Source organism: Macrobrachium nipponense, chromosome 35, assembly GCF_015104395.2.
Source record: "Macrobrachium nipponense isolate FS-2020 chromosome 35, ASM1510439v2, whole genome shotgun sequence".
Classification (NCBI taxonomy): domain Eukaryota; kingdom Metazoa; phylum Arthropoda; class Malacostraca; order Decapoda; family Palaemonidae; genus Macrobrachium; species Macrobrachium nipponense.
Window position 1 is genome coordinate 34,974,207 of NC_061096.1, and position 18,535 is coordinate 34,992,741.

The 18,535-nt window shown below is 37.9% G+C and overlaps 1 protein-coding gene across 1 annotated transcript; it reads left to right on the top strand.

The window, feature by feature from the left end:
* Nucleotides 1-832: 832 nt before the first annotated feature.
* LOC135208225 (facilitated trehalose transporter Tret1-like) lies at nucleotides 833-4,598 on the top strand. Its single transcript, XM_064240346.1, has 4 exons — nucleotides 833-1,305; nucleotides 2,156-2,291; nucleotides 2,589-2,788; nucleotides 2,906-4,598. Exons 1-4 carry the CDS (start codon nucleotides 1,270-1,272, stop codon nucleotides 3,959-3,961), a joined length of 1,428 nt encoding a protein of 475 aa, XP_064096416.1. The 5' UTR covers nucleotides 833-1,269; the 3' UTR covers nucleotides 3,962-4,598.
* Nucleotides 4,599-18,535: the final 13,937 nt, after the last annotated feature.

An 18,535-nucleotide genomic window follows, 5' to 3' on the forward strand; every position in this document is an offset into this window, starting at 1 on the left:
GGAAGTTCGATGCGCTGATACTGAGTATTCTGTGTTAGTGCATGAAATAGCTGATGTGGAAGTTTCCTTCATAAGAGGTTCATCCGCGATTCAGTAATTGACGGTGAATATGGCAGTTTGTTGTCTTGTCTCTCATAAGAGTCATTCGTTGTTATGGAAACAGTTTAGTGTTTAACACACACACACACACACACACACACATATATATATATATATATATATATATATATATATATATGTGTGTTGTGTGTGTGTGTGTGTGTGTGTGTGTGTAATGACAGATGTCTAAAACTCACCCCTACAGCGAAAAGTAGCAAAAGTAAGGAACCGAGATCAAGACTAATGCTATGGAAGATCAGGTTATGGCGATGCACAAGCATTCGCTCACTCATGAGAATTCGTCGACAACTAAAACTAAGTAGGGACGGTGTTGTTGCCCTTTTAAGGTTAAACTTCTACAGTAGTACTCACAGCATTTTGCTGCATCATTACACACCCGAATCCCCTTACTGAGTGTCAAGAGCTTACATCGGGATGATGAGGTTGTTGAGTCCATTATACAACTGCAGTACATTGGTGAGTTTGTATTCGCACCCTGCTATTCTTTTGTTAAAGCCATTTTGTAGGTACTACGTTCTGGTTTTGTTCCAACCCCTTATTCAACAGGGTCCGACAATAACTTTCTTTCTTATGCAACACCCGTTGGCAACAAGTAGCTGCACGTGACTCAATCTACTTGAAACCAGTTATATCTGGGTATTTTAAATTTGAATTATAGTTTAGTGCTGACAAGACTTATCGGAGGGTTTGTACTACTTAGTGGGCTTCGACAATGGGTTACTTGAAACGTGAACAAAACATCCAGTTATTGAATTGCTTTCTAATATCTGATTCGAATCAACATAGGGAAAACGCCTGTGGTAGCATATTCAAGCATATTTACCGTCACGAAAGAAATCAAAGATTGAAAATCCAACTCACGTCTTGATTCACGTTTTAAAAGTAGGTTATAATGCGTAACGTCACCTTGAACTGCAGTATTTTGGACCCACCGCCACAGAGGACCAAACGCCACCCACCCTCCATCCTTAGAGAGTCCTCCACCAGGGAGGTCCAACAATACCCACAATCCCCAAGAGACCCAAATCGTGTAATCGTCAAGGGCTTGGAGTCGTATAAAACGATGGCAGCCTCGTGACGACTCGCTCATTTGCAAGGGTCGTCTGTACCTGGGTAGACCAATCCCCGCTGCGTCAGCACAAATAGAAGATGTTTTCCCTCCTCTCGTCGCCGAGAGCTCGGCAGGTAAGACAGTGAATGTGAAATGCCTGGTCACCGTCCGGCCGGAAATGTCAGGGCGTGCTGTTTTTCATCCCACCCTTGCCTCTTCTCTCTCCTCCTTACTGCTAGTTGTAGTACCACCCATCAAGACCCCTCTTCTCAAACTTACGTCATATTAACCTCTACTCCTTGAATTACACAGTTCAGTGGCGATTTCCCTCCCTCCCTTAGAAGGATAGAGCTTTCCGGTGATCAGCAAATCTTTAGGGCTGAAATTGCTAGCCCAAACGCCTGACATTTTAAAACTTCTACTCATGCCTTGCTACATGTGAAAGTCAAGGCCTATCGGTCTTTCGGAATTAATTCACAAATTGAATCATTCAGTTGGTAAACTAAACTAACTCGAACCCGAAAGATGTGTATAGTAGAAGCGGGGCATGGGTACAGCCATTGTTCTATTTTCGTTTTGCGGGGCATTTCTGCTGATGCCAAGCTCTGTCTTTCATTCAAATATTCGCGGGACGACAGTTTTCTTTCGCTTTAGAAAATGCATCCGAGAACTGAAACGGTTCGGGTATTGTTTGCTCCTTTTTTAATGGCGGGGCGCGTTGGGTTACAGAATCCGTTTTATACGTACTGTTGCCTAATTCATTCATGGAAACAGGAGACGATTATTTTATTTGCTTTCCTTTACATTTTCTTTCTATGTTTTCCATAACTAATAATCTAGGAAAACAAAGAAGTTTCCTCTTTCTAAATACCCGTATTCCACAAGATATGTACAGAATAAGAATAGACAAATTTCTTGTCTAGTGTTGTGTACCTTTCTGTCAGTCCACTGATTTGTACAATGTTTCAATTTGCCTGTCAACAGATTTTGGCCTCAGTCACTGTCGGCTTGCTGTTATCGGCAATGATGGCAACGTGGGGTTACCCAGCTGCAGCTCTTCCTCAGTGGGAAAGTGAGGACTCTGTCATTCATCTTACTACTGACCAGGAAAGCTGGTTTGGTAAGTAAAATGTCTCTGGTTCCAATGTTGTTCTGCAGTGCTGGAGAGCTCAGATGATGAATTATGTTGACTATTACCACGCATCTACTGATAAGAATAATGTCTGATTGACTTGATTTATGATTTAGACTTCCGTGCTACGGGATAGCAATGGAGCCTAGGTTGAGTTAGATTAGATCAGTTCTTTTCAGTCAGTACACAATTTAAAGTATTCATATTATTATTGATATGAAGTTCTTTGATGTCATACTGATGTGCTAGTCTAAAGTCAATTATCACTGTGAATTATTTTTCTAGCCACTGTTACGCTGATGATGTGCATTCCTGGTTCGCTGATCGGCGCTTCCATCTACGAGTGGCTAGGCCCAAGAAAGACGATGTTGGCTTTGGCTCCCACTCTTGGTCTTTTCTTTATGACCATGGCAGTAGCTTCATGGGAAATTGTACGTGAAGCAGGCATGGCAGAGACAGTTCTCTTAACTAGCCGGGTTATTCAGGTGAGTTTGGTGGAAAATGAACTTAATAATGAGACAGATTTTGTTCATTTCAGCGATACGCTGTATTATGAGTATTTCACGACATTCCATTAACGACATCACGTTTCTCTTTTGCAGAGCATAATTGTAGCCCTGCTGAACCCTTTCGTCTCGGTGTACACCTACGAAATTTGTGACCAGAGTATCAGAGGCATGATGACCAGCTTCGTTGAGATATGGGCTACAATTGGTTACTTACTCTCCTACTTGGCTGGATGTTTTCTTTCTTGGGATTTGATTGCATTACTTCTGCCAATAGTTTTACTAGTCCCTGCCTTTACTGGGTTGCTGATTTCACCAGAATCTCCTCTATGGTTAGCCAGAATAAACAGAGAAAATGAAGCTACAGAAATATTAGAACGAATACGTTCTACAGGAAAGGAAGTCATGGCAGATTTGGAAGCTGTCCGGAGCACCCAGAGTGGAAAGGCGTCTACGTGTTCAGCATCTCTCTCTATATTCACAAAGAGAAGCCATCTTAAGGCAATCATTGCCTCGTCGCTCATTTTCACAGTGAATCAGCTTGGCGGATTTGCAATCATTGCTATATACGTTGTTCATATTTTCAATGATTCAGGGGTAGGGCTGAGCCCAAGCTGGAGCTCGGTGGTGATAGGGGTATTCCGGCTTGTTTTTAGTGTAATTGCTTCTTTCCTGTTGCGCGGACAATCTCGGAGACGTATGCTATTCGCAGGAAACACTTTAGCCGCATTTGCGTCTGCTCTCATGGGGACTTTCTTTTACCTTCAAAGCTTAGGTCAGGATGTTTCGTGGTTGAGCTGGTTGCCACTTTTCGGCCTCGCTCTGTATATGGTGGGATATGCAGGAGCAGTTGGACCAACCACCTGGACTGCTGGGGTTGAAGTACTGCCGGGACCTGTCCGCTCTGCAGGTTTCGGGATAGCCACCACCTGCTATTCGATCACCGCTTTTACCTTATCCAAATTCTTCTTGGACATGAAGGATACGATAGGCCTACATGGAGTGTTTTGGTTTTTCTCATGTGGTTCTCTCGTTTACAACATAATTGTCTTCTTCTACATTCCAGAAACTTATGGGAAATCTATGAAGGAGGTCGCAGCTTACTGGGAAAACACAAGAACACAGGAAACTGATAAGAATGCAACCGTTTGAGAAGGGCATTTTCAGAGTAATACCTGCTATAGTAGATTCACATCATAGTGCATCTGATGTCTAGGCCAGTCACTTACGACGATCCTGATTGGCTGTTGATAAGCCAATCACGAGCTAGAAACTCTGTCTCTCTCAAGAGTTCACACAGGCAGGATGTATGTTCCAACTCTCCTGAGGGATACGTCTTTCAAAAGCATCCATCAGGAGAGGTGGAACATACATCCTGCCTATAAGAACTCTCGAGTGACTGAGTTTCCAGACCAGTCAATTGCTTATCAACAGCCAATCAGGAGCGTCGTGCGGGACTGGCCTTGACATCAAATGCACGGCTGATGTGAATATACTATAGTTACAATACTAAAGTGAATATTTTGAAATGAAGTGGTGGGAGGATGTTTAAAGAAAAGAAAAACGTTTAGTTTTGTGTGCGATTTGCTGTCTTGAATTCGTGTACGCCACTGAAGGGATGGGTTTTTTTTCTTAGCTTTTCAGTCAAATTATCAGCCCAACAGTTTGATATATGAATATCTTGCACTACACAAAACTCTCATATCTTTCCTAGCCAAGTTCTGTGACGCTATACGCTCTTTAAAAGTGTCTTGTCCGCTAGTAATGTTTTATGTATAATGGGTATATCAGGCTGTTAGTGTTACAATGATCTGATCTACTTGATATATAAATTATATATATATATATATATATATATATATATATATATATATATATATATATATATATATATTATATATATATATATATACATATATATATATATATATATATATATATATATATATATACTTTAGGAATAACTTACGCCAAAGGAGGCCTATTATTCACAAATGAATCTGGCTGGACGGTATTAGAACCTGTGCTTTATGGTCTAGATACAGTGATAAAAAGTCGATTTATCTATTCATATATCAAGAATATAATGTAGTTTCGGCTAGGCTGTAGCTACATATTCCCGTTGAATTCATACGCTGTAGGCACTTAAAATCGAAACCAACCAAATTGAAATGAATTCAATAGAAAGTGACAAAGTCACGAGTGCATCAGCGACATAACTTCATACCTTGCCAAGTGCCTCAGTGGCATGATCGGTTTGGTCTTGGCCTGCCACCTCGGTGGTCGCGAGTTCAATTCTCGGCATTCATTGAGGGGTCAGAGATGTATATTTCTGGTGACAGAAGTTCACTCTCGACGTGGTTCGGAAGTCACGTACAGCCGTTAGTCCCGTTGCTGAATAACCACTGGTTCCATGCAACGTAAAAACACCATACAAACTAACCAACTAATTTTTTTCTATTTGAAGCCAGGTTTTGAGTCGTCTTTCCATACAGTAATTTTCTTATGATTACACTAGAACACTTTGCCAGGATATTATCTCATTTGTGTCCTTGACCAAGCGTATTTCATGCCTGTTTTAAAATGTTTGAACAATAGGTAAAAGTAATCCGTCTAATCATACTTTTATGGTGACTTGTACATACATCTCTTTCAGAAATATATACCGGTAGCAGTCGCTACTAATTAGGTATAGATGGTATTTTGTTTATATTTTATCAATATATTTTTGTATTTTTACAAATAAAGCTTACTATACTTTCAAGTGTTTATTTCAAGTACATGCCTAATGCTAAACTTAAATACCAGGGACAGGCACTATCATAAAAGCTGAGAGGCATCCACCTTCATTAATAATAATATATATATATATATATATATATATATATATATACTATATATATATATATATATACCATATATATATATATATATATATATATATATATTTATTTATTTATATATATATGTATATATATATATATATATATAATATATAATATATATATGTATATATATATATATATATATATATATATATATATATATATATATATGTATATATATATATGTACTATATATATATATATATATGTATATATATATGATATATATATATGTATATATATATATATGTATATATATATAATATATATATGTATATATAATATATGTATATATATATATGTATATATATATATATATGTATCATATATATATATATATATGTATATATATATATATATATATGTATATATATACATATATATATATATATATATAATGTAACCATTTCAGTTAATATAAGTTGCTCATTCTAACTGTGACCTAGTCAGTGCTATTTTTCTGTAATCAAAACAGGGTAACCTACATGCCATAGGCCTAACCCATTTCTAAAGGCCTACTTAATTCATTACAGTAAAAAGGATTTTCCAAGGATAATTACTTAAAATTAATATTCAAGATGAATCGTACTTCTATTTTGTTGCTCTGATTTGTATTGCTGATATTTCTCCCGTGTCAACGCTGACGCCGATCTGAGGCTGACAGGAAACGAACAAGCAAAACTTCAAGTTGTCCAACAATGCATACAGACCACTTACGTAAACTTTCGCATCCGGAGGGCAAGTTGCCAATGGATACAGGAAAGTGTGACCGTGAAACTGTAATTAATTAGGGCGCTGTCACGAGGACTATAATTTTCGAGCTCTTGTGATGCTGTGTAGCTAGAAATGACATTAAATTGTGCTGATGATTTCACGTAAATGGGCCTTTATATATATATATATATATATATATATATATATATATATATATATATATATGTATATGTATATATATATATATATATATATATATATATATATATATATATATATATATATATATATTACCTTTCAGAAGGTCGCCTGGGTACATTCTTTGTAGAATTAAAAAAAAAAACTTATGATCCTTGACAGGATTAAATAATTATACATTTATATGATTCTGGATGACTTATAATATTCCCCAATTCCCCCCCCCCCCCCTCCTCCCCTCAAGCCTTTATATATATATATATATATAAAGGCTTGAGGGGAAGAGGGGGGGGGGAATTGGGGAATATTACAAGTCATCCGAATCATATAAATGTCTATTATTTAATCCTGTCAAGGATCATAAGTTTTTTTTTTTTAATTCTACAAAGAATGTACCCAGGCGACCTTCTGAAAGGTAAGCACTAGACCAACTTCGCATTTTGTCTTAGTGATTCTTATTCAAGAAGAATGTTCTGTAGTGAGGCTCCACATCTTAAAATATACATTGTTACATGAACGCTAGTGTAGTATTGTATACTACTGCGAGACGGAATAAAATGGGAAATTAAACTGAAATTGCTGTCTAAACCGGGAAGAGAGGTTGACCATGACTACGTCCATTTAGAAAGCCGTGCTTTACCCTTTACTTGTGTTTTCATTTCTATTACTTTCGTAAACTCTGTAATATCGTCTGATATAGACTCAAATACTTTTATTTAATATTATCCTTAGGTGTCATTATCGAAGGCAGTAGGATAAAAGCTGCATGAGGGAAGTGGAGAAATATAGCTAGAGTAGTATGTGATAAGAAAATGCCAATCAAGCTAAAAGTCAAGATATATAACACTGAAATAAGACCAGCGTTAATGTATGGAGCAGAAACATGGGTTCTAAGAAGAAAAGAGGAAGTAAAGATTCAGAAAACAGAGATGAGAATGCTGAGTGGATTATGGGAGAATTGCTGTTTGAGAGATTGGAAAATTATGAAATAAGACGAAGGGAAGGCTTATATATATAGGATATATATATATATATATATCTAGTATATATATATATATATATATATATAGTATCTATATATCTATAGTATAATATATATATATATATATATATATATATATATATATATATATTATATATATATATATATATATATACTATATATATATATATATCATATTTATATATATAATATATATATATATATATATATATATATATATATATATATTACGGTTTTTGATCGCCTCGTCTCCCAGTATCATTCATTTTTGTTTTAGTTATTTGCTAGAAGAGCAGCCATTTTTAACCCTTTCCTTTAAAGCATTGGGGAGATTGGCATGTTCGGTCTGGGGGGAAAATAATCCGTTAACGACTAGACCTAGTGTATAGGGTAAGAAGGGCAGGTCGCAGGGATTATATAGGCTTCTTGGTGGGCTTTAGGTACTCCTAGCTTTAGACCACTTTTCCCACAAATCTGCTGGCTGTGTTTTTGCATCTTTCCAGACGATCCCAGGCCGCTCGGAAATGCCCTGATTCGTCTTCAGTCTACGCCAGCTTCTGTTATGGGGCAGATGTGCTCACCTCTGACTTGAAGTCAGCCCCTTTGTTTCCCCGTCACTGTTGGAGCCCTCCTCAGACATCACAATACATGTGCAAGCCACTAAGCTACAGGTACGTCTCGAAATGCAAAACCTAACCAATCCTATCCCTTCAAGATGAATCTTGCTATATCCATTTTCAAATTTCCCCTTTATAACTCCTCTACTGAACATCCTTTGTCCACCATCGTAGCGCGTGCTACACCTGTGACCTGTCCAAGATTAAGTCTTCATTGAGCATTTCATTTAAGCACTAGAGTTCCTCCTCTTGTGTGTGATTAAAGATAAACACCCTCAATAGTGATTAGCTGAGATATTATACAAGAAATCTTCAGTTTATGTTGTGCGTAATTAGGAATCATTTCCAGATTGCTGAGTCCATGCTCCGTCTCCTCGCAAGCACTTGTATTACCTGAATTCATAAATTTGGAAACCAGCATTGCAGTAGATGTTGATTTCGGACAGTTTTTCCACTTTGTGAAAGATAAGAGTGTTCCAGGCAGTACACAGCCTCCCCCATATGGCATACCTGCTTTGCCTTTATCTCAGGCCATTCAATGTTGCTTGTAAATAAATGTAAATTAGATTAATCTGCTGAGTTTTCAATGGCAACCTTGCGTTCCCTTTAAAAATTATCTAAGGTAAGTCATAAGCGCTCCATTTCCCCCATATTTCCTCTTTTTTTCCCTTACGTTTTTGACAAAGGCCATCTCAAATGTCCTGGGACACGTGGGGGGCCTCGCCCGCCCGTCCCAGGACACGTGGAGGGCTACGCCCACCCGTCCTGGGGCATATGGAGGGCACCGCCCACCCGTCCTGGGACACGTGGCGGGCACTGCCCGCCCATCCTGGGACACGTGGTGGGCCTCACTGCCTGTCCCATAACATGTGGCGGGCCTTGCCCACCCATTCCAGGACACGTGGCGGGCCTTGCGCGCCCGGGACACATAGAGGGCCTCGTCCGCCTGTCCCAGGACACGTGGTGGGCCTTGCCTGCCCATTCCAGGACACGCGGCGGGCACTGCCCACCCATCCCGGGACACGTGGCTTGGCCTCACCCGCGCCGCCCGTCCCGAGATGCCTGGCGGGCCCAGCCCGCCCCTCCCGGGACACGTGGCGGGCCACGCCCGCCCATGCCGTGACGTGCGGCGGGCCACGCCCACCGTCCCGGGGCGCATGGCGGGCCACGCCCGCCCGTCCCTGGACACTTGCCAGGCCCCGCCTTCCTGTCCCCGGACGCATGGCGGACCCCGCCCGCCTGTCCCAGGACTCCGTGGCAGTCCCCGCCCGCCCGGTCCACCCCAGACGCGTTGCGGACCCTGCCCGCCTATCCCGGGACACGTGGCATGCCCCCGCCCGCCTGTCCTAAGGTGGGACACGTGGTGAGCCCCACCCACCCGCCCGTCCCGGGATGCATGGCAGGCCATGCCTGCCCATCCTAGTGCGTGTGGCGGGCCTTGCCCGCCGTCCCAGGATGTGTGGCAGGCCCCACCCGCCTGTCCCCAGACACGTTGCAGACCCCGCCCGCCCGTCCCGGGACGTGTTGCGGGCCCCGCCCACCTGTCCCGTCATAGACAACACCTTTGCTTAGCCTTGAAACCAGAATATGCCACTGACTCCTTCCAATTCTCCTGGGGCGTCTCTGAATCCTTTCACTTCTCCTGATGCTTCTCTCAATCCTTTCAGTTCTCCTGGGGATTCTCTCAATCCTTTCAGTTCTCCTCGGGCTTCTCTGAATCCTTTCAGTTCTCCTTAGGCTTCTCTGAATCCTATGCTTCTTCTCCTTGCACTCCACCAATCCTATCATTTTCCTCACGCTTTCTTCAATCCTCCCGTCTTCCTTTCCCTTTCACAAATCAATAAAACTCTTAAGAAAACATTTTAGCATATTTATTTCCCTGCAACTTCGACCTCCTTCAAGGATCAACAAAGTAAAACTTATTACAAATAAACATTAAACTTTCCATACAACAAACATTCTCCTCAAATTTTCCACATCTCATCCGTCTTTGTGAGGCCAGCGCTTTTCCTTGGAGATCGCGCCATTCCTTGAAGACGAACAGCTGCTCCTTCAGTTTCCAGTTGTCTTTCTCCAGGCGTCTGTTTTTCCCCTTCAGGTTCTTCAGGTTGTAAACCAATTTCTCCTTCGCTCCTCGCAGCTGTCCAACCTCATTTTCCAGCTTTTCATTCCGCTCGCCCTGGACACCGGTCTTCCTCTCCAGCCACGATTTCCTTTCTCTAGAGGGCATGTCAGCTCCTTCCTTTTGAGTTTCGCAGCCTCAGCTTTACACTGGAGTCCACACTTTTCCTTCCTGAGGTCTTCCACTTCCTTCTGCAGGCGCTCCAACCTGACCTCGACGTCTTTCCTGCCGGATTCGTGCTTTTCGGTCGCGTCCTTTTGTTCCTGGATGAGCCTCGCCATCCGCACCGCCTCTTCGCTTTTTAACTGCACGACGCACGTCTTTCTCCTTCTGTTGTACGAGTTCCTCTTGCCTCTCAACCTGGCTGTTTGCCTCTGCCAACCGCACTGTTAGTTCCCTTATCCTCTCACATAGGGCATCGTTTCTCTCCCGAATTTCCTTTGTCTTTTCCATCAGCTGCTGATTTTCATCTGTGATCTTGAGGATCTTGTCTTCCAGCTGCCGATTTTCCCTCTTTTCTTGGTCGTTCTCCCTCTTCAGGAACAACGTGTCAGCTTCGAGCGAGTAGGCCCTTTCTTGCCAGGCCTGCTGTTGCAACACCTCCTGGGTGATCTGGATCACACGAGTGTGCGCTTCCCTTCCGCCCGCCTTCTGAATCTCTTCATTGTTGTCGAGCCCCTGTTGCAACTGAAGAATTATCCTGTCCAAGTTCACCTGCTGCTCTCTCTGGCACCGGATGGTGTCTCGCCAAGCCGCAATTCTCTCTTTCAGTTCCTTCTCCTTGGGCTGTTCAATTCCATCAACAGTAGTCAGGAAGAACCTCACCAGTGAATAAGCAGCCACAATAAACAAGATGACTATTCCTGGGTTAGACTTCTCTCCGTATTTCGAACAATATCTGGACATACCCAGTTCACACACTCTCCTCTCATTCTCTCTCGATTTTTCGTTGATTTTATATGTACCACGAGAGATATTTCGATTTATCAAAATATAGCAGGAAATATTCTGAACATTTTTTTAACTCTGCCTTGTTTCTTGGCGTTATAAATTGTTGAAATCTCTCTCTCACTCTCAGGGATTTTTTGCAGTACGTATCTTTGTCTGATTCTCTCACTCTCTCTCTCTCTCTCTCTCTCTCTCTCTCTCTGTCTCCATGCGGGATTTTTTGTTAATTTTATCTGTTAAAATAAATTTGGGGATTTTCCTTTATTTACCTTTTCGTCTATAAGAAAAACAATACTACCTACAGGCGGGCAATTGCAACTTAGGGGGAAAATGGCCATTTTTCTAAGGCAAGTTTCGCTTTTATTGAATTTTACAGGATAACTGATTAAAAGATACAATTCTAAACGAATTAGCCGAAACATCAAGAGAAATATATATATATATATATATATATATATATATATATATATATATATATATATATATATATATATATATATATATAGGAGGTTCAGGAGGTCCATTGATACTAAACATGAAGGCCAAGATTTATTATAAAAACGTTTCGCACATCAACTTTGTGCATCTTCAGTCTGTAAAAGAATTAGTAATCCTGAATTTTCTAGTATCAAGAATCATGCCACCAAATGCAAAATAAATGTAATTCAAAACAGCACTTCTCGATAATAGGTTATACTAAAGACCCGGACCACCTAACTACCTTGGAATCTTTAATTATTAAAAGGCTTTGGTTCCCCCATTGAATAACAACACCTCGGCTTCACCTCTACATCTGGCATAGTCAACGTCTTGGACCTGGCTCTCTCAAAAATCATTCCTTGCTCTCCTTCCATTCTAGTCGGTTGGTACCTCAGTGAGGTTCTTCTTCTCTTTTAACTATTCATATTTTATTGCATTTTAATGAATACTATTGTGAATCCTGTTTTTTTAGTTTTTAATATATGCATTTCTCTTTTTACAGACTGAAGATGCACAAAGTTGATGTGCGAAACGTTTTTATAATAAATCTGGCCTTCATGTTTAGTATCAATGGACCTCCTGAACCTCTTATGTCTGCGCTCCTGTATACCTCATATTATATATATATATATAGTATATATATATATCATAAGATATATATATATATATATATATATAATAATAATAATAATTTGCTAATCAACCATAAACATTTTCAAAAACTATAGGTAAGTTTTAAGATTTTAAATGTATATCATATATCCATATGATATACAAGGAAAAGATGAACTGAAATTTAATTATATTACATTTTGTCCTACATAAAAGTGAAAAAAGATATAAAAGAGTACAATTTTATTAGAATATAACTCGCGTTCGCAAACTGAAATTCAATTTGTAAACAAAGAAGAAAACACTAACATCCCTAGTCCTATTTAAGGCGAAAATGACACAAGCCATGAATTAGCGCGACTCGGCGCGATGCGTTTGATGTGAACGCAACCTTAGTAAGACGTTGCGGATAAGTTTAATATAATATGCAGGCAGCTTTCTGAACGTCGGAAATATTTGAGACTGCTTGTAACACATTAAAATGTGATGTAAATGTGCAATTCACAATTATCTTATTATTTGAGAACATAGAAATAATAAGAATTGTTTTGAATGAATGCGGTTCAGCGACCATTAATCACCTGGAATCTAAATTCAGTCCCAGTTCAGTAACAGAACAAAAGTAAACACACCTTTGATTAACCACAAAGTCATTTTCCATGGAATCCATGTTATGTGACTGGAAATTCTTTGTACAATTCTGTGACGGACGGTCAATTTGAATCACAGTAGTTTTAAAGAATGTTGTATTCCAATAAAATATGCAGCACTCCTACAGTACTGTGTAATCACACTATATCATCAAATTGTTTTAAAACTGAAAATTTCATAGAGATGATGAAAATTTGAATTCCATTTTCACGTGTTCTGTCATTGACTAATTGATTATGTATTATACTACCGGGTGTTTCGAAATTAGAGTGCCCCCCACCCCTAACTCTACAGAACAAATGGAAAGTTATAAAGTTTTCTGCTATATGATATCTCCAAGTACATTGTCTTAAGTTTCTATTAAGTCATTTTTCATTTTACATTTCTTGTATTTTCAGACTGAGTGACAGAGTTAGATACAGCCATGGCTAACGACTTGGAGGAAATCAAATGGATTGACCAAATCCGGGCTATAACCTTCAGAGAGCCAGGGATACTGTCACATCCTTCATTTCACGTTTCTGATAGCTAAATACATTAAAAGAGATGAATCCATTGTTAAAAGAAACTGGAACAAATATCCATATGACTGCCATCTCAAAAAGAGTAAGAATCTTGTAAGGGCTGAAGTCCTTTCTCAGGAGTCAAAAGACATCATAGCCGAGGCATTGGGTAGACCAAGAAAGTCTTTATGTAAATTGACGGTTGAACTAGAAACAAAAAGGGGAAAGAAGAGAAGTTATAGTGCTGTATATCATGAGTTTAAAAAATCTGGTATCAAGCCATTTCATGTTATCAGCAAGCCCAACATCACTCAGCAACAGAGAGAAGACCGTGCATGGTTTATGGTTAATTTCTTAAAGATTGGGATGAAGCTGACTTTCTCCATGTTGCCGCATCAGATGAATTCATTTACACAGTCAGGAAGCCAAATCATAAAAATGACATCATTTGGGCTGCAAAGTTGGATGATATCAGCGATGACGTGCGCTATTGCCAAGTTGTGAAATTTCCTGAGTGTTTGGGAATTTTTCTCCGTTTCACAGCCAAATGGTTAATATGGATCATCAAAGAAAAAGGACAGTCATGGAATGGCAAATACTTCAGAGAAACTGTGCTTACTGGTGGAGTATTTCCTATCCTCAAAGATTCTGAAAATGTGTTATCTGTTGAAGAAATCACATTTTTGCATTATAAGGCACCATGTTTCAAGGCTCTTCAGACACAGGAACTGCTTCGAGACAGTGGTATCGATTTCTTTATCTAATTAATTTTGTCTTGAGACTACTAAACTAAAAAAAAAACAAGAAAATGCTGGCACATTTCATAATCAAGCAAACTTGCATTGTTAAGAAAGCAGAAGTCTGTAGAAATAGTTATGTAGGGAATATATTAGCTAGGAAAATCTACTAGTAGAGTTATGGTAGATGAAGGCGAAGGAGAGGTAGAGAGAGAGGTAGAACCTGAATGCAAAATAGGATGTTTGAAAAGTGAGACCCATAAAACCAGCGCCTTCGACACAACAAAATATGATGAGGCAAGTTGTAAGTGTTGAACCTTGACCCATCAAGTGGGTGATTACGATGGATCACGGCACCCACTTGGATTCGCCCAAGGGTGGGACCGGAAACATAAGGCATTCAAGTTCAACCAATCAAGAAGAAATAGGGTGTTCTCCACTTGAAAAAAAGGAGGAGTCTGATTTATCCTTATTTTCGATTACTTATTGGAAACAAACTAATGATGACATATGACAGGGAAAAAGTTTTAATCTGTCCTGGGTCCTGAATCAAATATTGGTGCAAATACAATAGAAGCTCAACTTCTCACTGCATAAAGAAAACATAATTTCAGGTCTATTTTAAATGTATTATGATGTAAACAGATATTACTATAGTAAATTCACATCACCGGTGCATCTGATGTCTAGGCCAGTCCCTTACGACGCTCCTGATTGGCTGTTGATAAGCTAATCACGGGGCTGGAAACTCTCAGTCTCTCTCAAGAGTTCACATAGGCAGGATGTATGTTCCACCTCTCATGAGGGATACGTCTTTCAAAAGCATCCCTCAGGAGAAGTGGAACATACATCCTGACTATGTGAACGCTCCAGCCCTGTCATTGGCTTATCAACAGCCAATTAGGAGCGTCATAAGGGACTGGCCTAGACATCAAATGCACGGCTGATGTGAATCTACTATAGATTGAATAATGTGCACTGCTAATTTTACTTCAACATAAATGTCATAGATGGCATGATAATGGATTGGCGATCTGGGAAGATAGAATACTTAGTCCGCATAATTATGGTTGCCACTTGATCTTTACGAGTTTTGCAGAGATGCAGGTATATACAATAATATTAGAAGTTTCATTGTCTATGAAACGTGAGCTCCAAAGATATATTTTTGAAACTCTGGACATTACCTTTGCACTTAGCAAATTAATTAAAAGCGAGAATTCTTGCATTGAAAATCCTTCGTTGAAAACACTGAGTATCGCACTTGTTTAGCGTACTACCTACTAGCGATAAAAACTGTATGCCCATAGAAGATTGTGGAGGTAATTGATCACTTGTTTATCTGCACATATTCGTAGGGATATGGATGATCATGGAACTTCGCATAATAGGGATGTTTGAAACGATTTTATAAAACTTTCGGTTATACTTAAGGTACATTACTAATATATATATATATATATATATATATATGATATATATATATATACATATAAACATATATATACATATATTATCACGTATATGTATATATACCAAATATAACATGATATATACATATATATACATACATATGTACATATATACATACATATATATATATATAATATATATGTATATGTTTATATATGTATATATATACATATACATATATATATGCATAAATACATATATATATACATATGCAAATACATATATACATATATATATGTATACTATATATACATACACATATATTTCATACATACATATATATATATACATTCATACATATATATATCTATTGTGACGAAGTGGCCAAGAGTATCTGGGTCCGGACACCATCAATACTTGGTGCACGAAGTAGCCAAAGATCTGTGTCTGGACACCATTAATATTTGTTAACCCAAATTGCCAAGTATCTTGTTATTTCACTTACCATTTGTACTTGGTAGCATAAGAGATCCTTTTATTCCTGGGTCTGGGACACTTCCCTTTGTACTTAGGGCACAGTTTGTTCAAGTATCTGGTTATTACTTACCTCACTACAGCCAGACACCTGACCCTTCATCACAAATACTAAACGACTGAATACTCTAAAGGTAATAGTGATCCCTTATAGAACTGAACAGTCAAGAAAACAATCAGTCTAAGTTCATTAAAATGGATGTGAGGTAATCTTAATTAAAGGGCATCACTCCTTCTATAATTTCAAATCTAAGTATTTCCCTGATTCTGATTTATTGGGAAACGGCACAATTATCAATCTATATTTCTACCTAGACAAAAACAAAATGTAATACTGGTGTTGTAATAAAATGCTCATATAAATTTTAAATACAAAAATTTATTTCTAAATTCAAAATTTATAAGTGAAATTCACAATCTCAGGGAAATTGTTATTACTTGAAAATAAAAGTTTAATTAATTCTTGAATTAATTATTAAGCAAAATTAAATCAAAGTTTATCAAGAAAATTAATTTAATTAAATTATAAAGCAAGAATTAAATTTGAAATGAAATTTAATTAAATACAAATTAATTTGCAAGTGTTAGATTCAAAAAATTACATAATAGAATGCTATTCAAACTAAATAAACTAAATAAAGACAATGCAAACACATAATGCATAATATGAAAACAATTAAAGCATTGACAGTACAAACATTAAGCATATAAAAATGGGTATGTCAAAAGAACAAAGCAAAAGAAAAATATATTTAAAATGATAATCTTATCCAATGGTAAAATAAAACCTCAAAGTGCACTTCAAAACATTTGTAAAATACCTGTATACGCAGCTGCAGCTTAAAGGCCTGTTACACCCTTTTACACTTTCGTGGGCACCTTCACAAAACTAATAGAAATAATACTATGTTCAGATTCCACAAACAACACATATATTACTAAGAATTATATAAAAATGAGTGACCACCTTATATATATGCGTGAATTACGTTTCGGAAATGAAGCAGTTCGAAGCAGTTCGCGTGAGAGAGGGAGAGAAAGAGAGACTATCCCTCACGCCAGCGGCTAGGTCTCGAGATCGAATGAATGGTTTTCTATCCCCATAAGCGTATGGGCATTAGCATCTAGTTCAAGACAAAAACATATTACATCATCTCTCTAAGTTAAACATGAATAACATCATTGTAGGGAAGGTCCTCAAGGACTCAATGCGGCCTGGGAGGTCTTAAGCACATGTTTGCATCGATAAAGAAATCAGCTTAGCTAAGACATTCTCAAAGTGTGAATACAACCCTCTTCAAAGGCTTGCTATATATATATATTATATGATATATATATATATATATATATATATATATATATATATATAAGCGCTTACTCTTTCTCTCTGTTTTTACGTATTTTCAAAATGGAAAGTTCTCTACTTAACACAAGTTATGGAAATCTGACCAAAAAAACATACATTTCATAACATGATACACAGGTTCTGAGGTGAATTAATCATATTACCAAAATTATAATTGCATTACAAAACTTACACTATAAGACTATAAATACATATTTAATTTATATACATTATATTTACATATATTTATATACATGCACTATATATATATATATATATATATATATATATACATACATATACATATACCTATATACGTATATATACTTATATGATATATATATATATATATATATATATATATATATATATATATATATATTATATACATACATCATATGAGAAGTATTATTTTTTCCTTTCTTATTTGTCCCAGATATATTTACAGATAAGTTTGTAATAAGCATAACAGCATTTATGTATCAGTGTATAACTCATTAAATCATACATGAAATATTTCTATAATATATTAACAGATTTATGTACTGTCGGCCAAAAAACTCTTGGCAGAGTTCATGCCTTATTTATCTATTTTTCTTTTCAAAGATGGAAGACATCATATGTAATGGACATTAAAAACAGTCACTGATATCTTTAGAACATATGTAATGACATTAAAAACAGAGATCTTGATTATGTATGTTATTATGTAAAACTATTTTCCATATTGCAAAATTGACGTGAACGAAACGAAGTGATAAAAAAAAAAGTCATATCACAACCATAGATATACATTACCAAATAGATAGGAGACACCTATCACTATAAAAAAAGCTGGTTCACTTAAGGTAGATTCTTGGGTGAGGCTTACGCCTACGAGACGTTTGTTTGGTGCCCGCTGACTGGCTGGGAGCTGCCTACCTCCCGGTACCAGCCAATCAGCGGCCGCCAAACAAACGTCTCG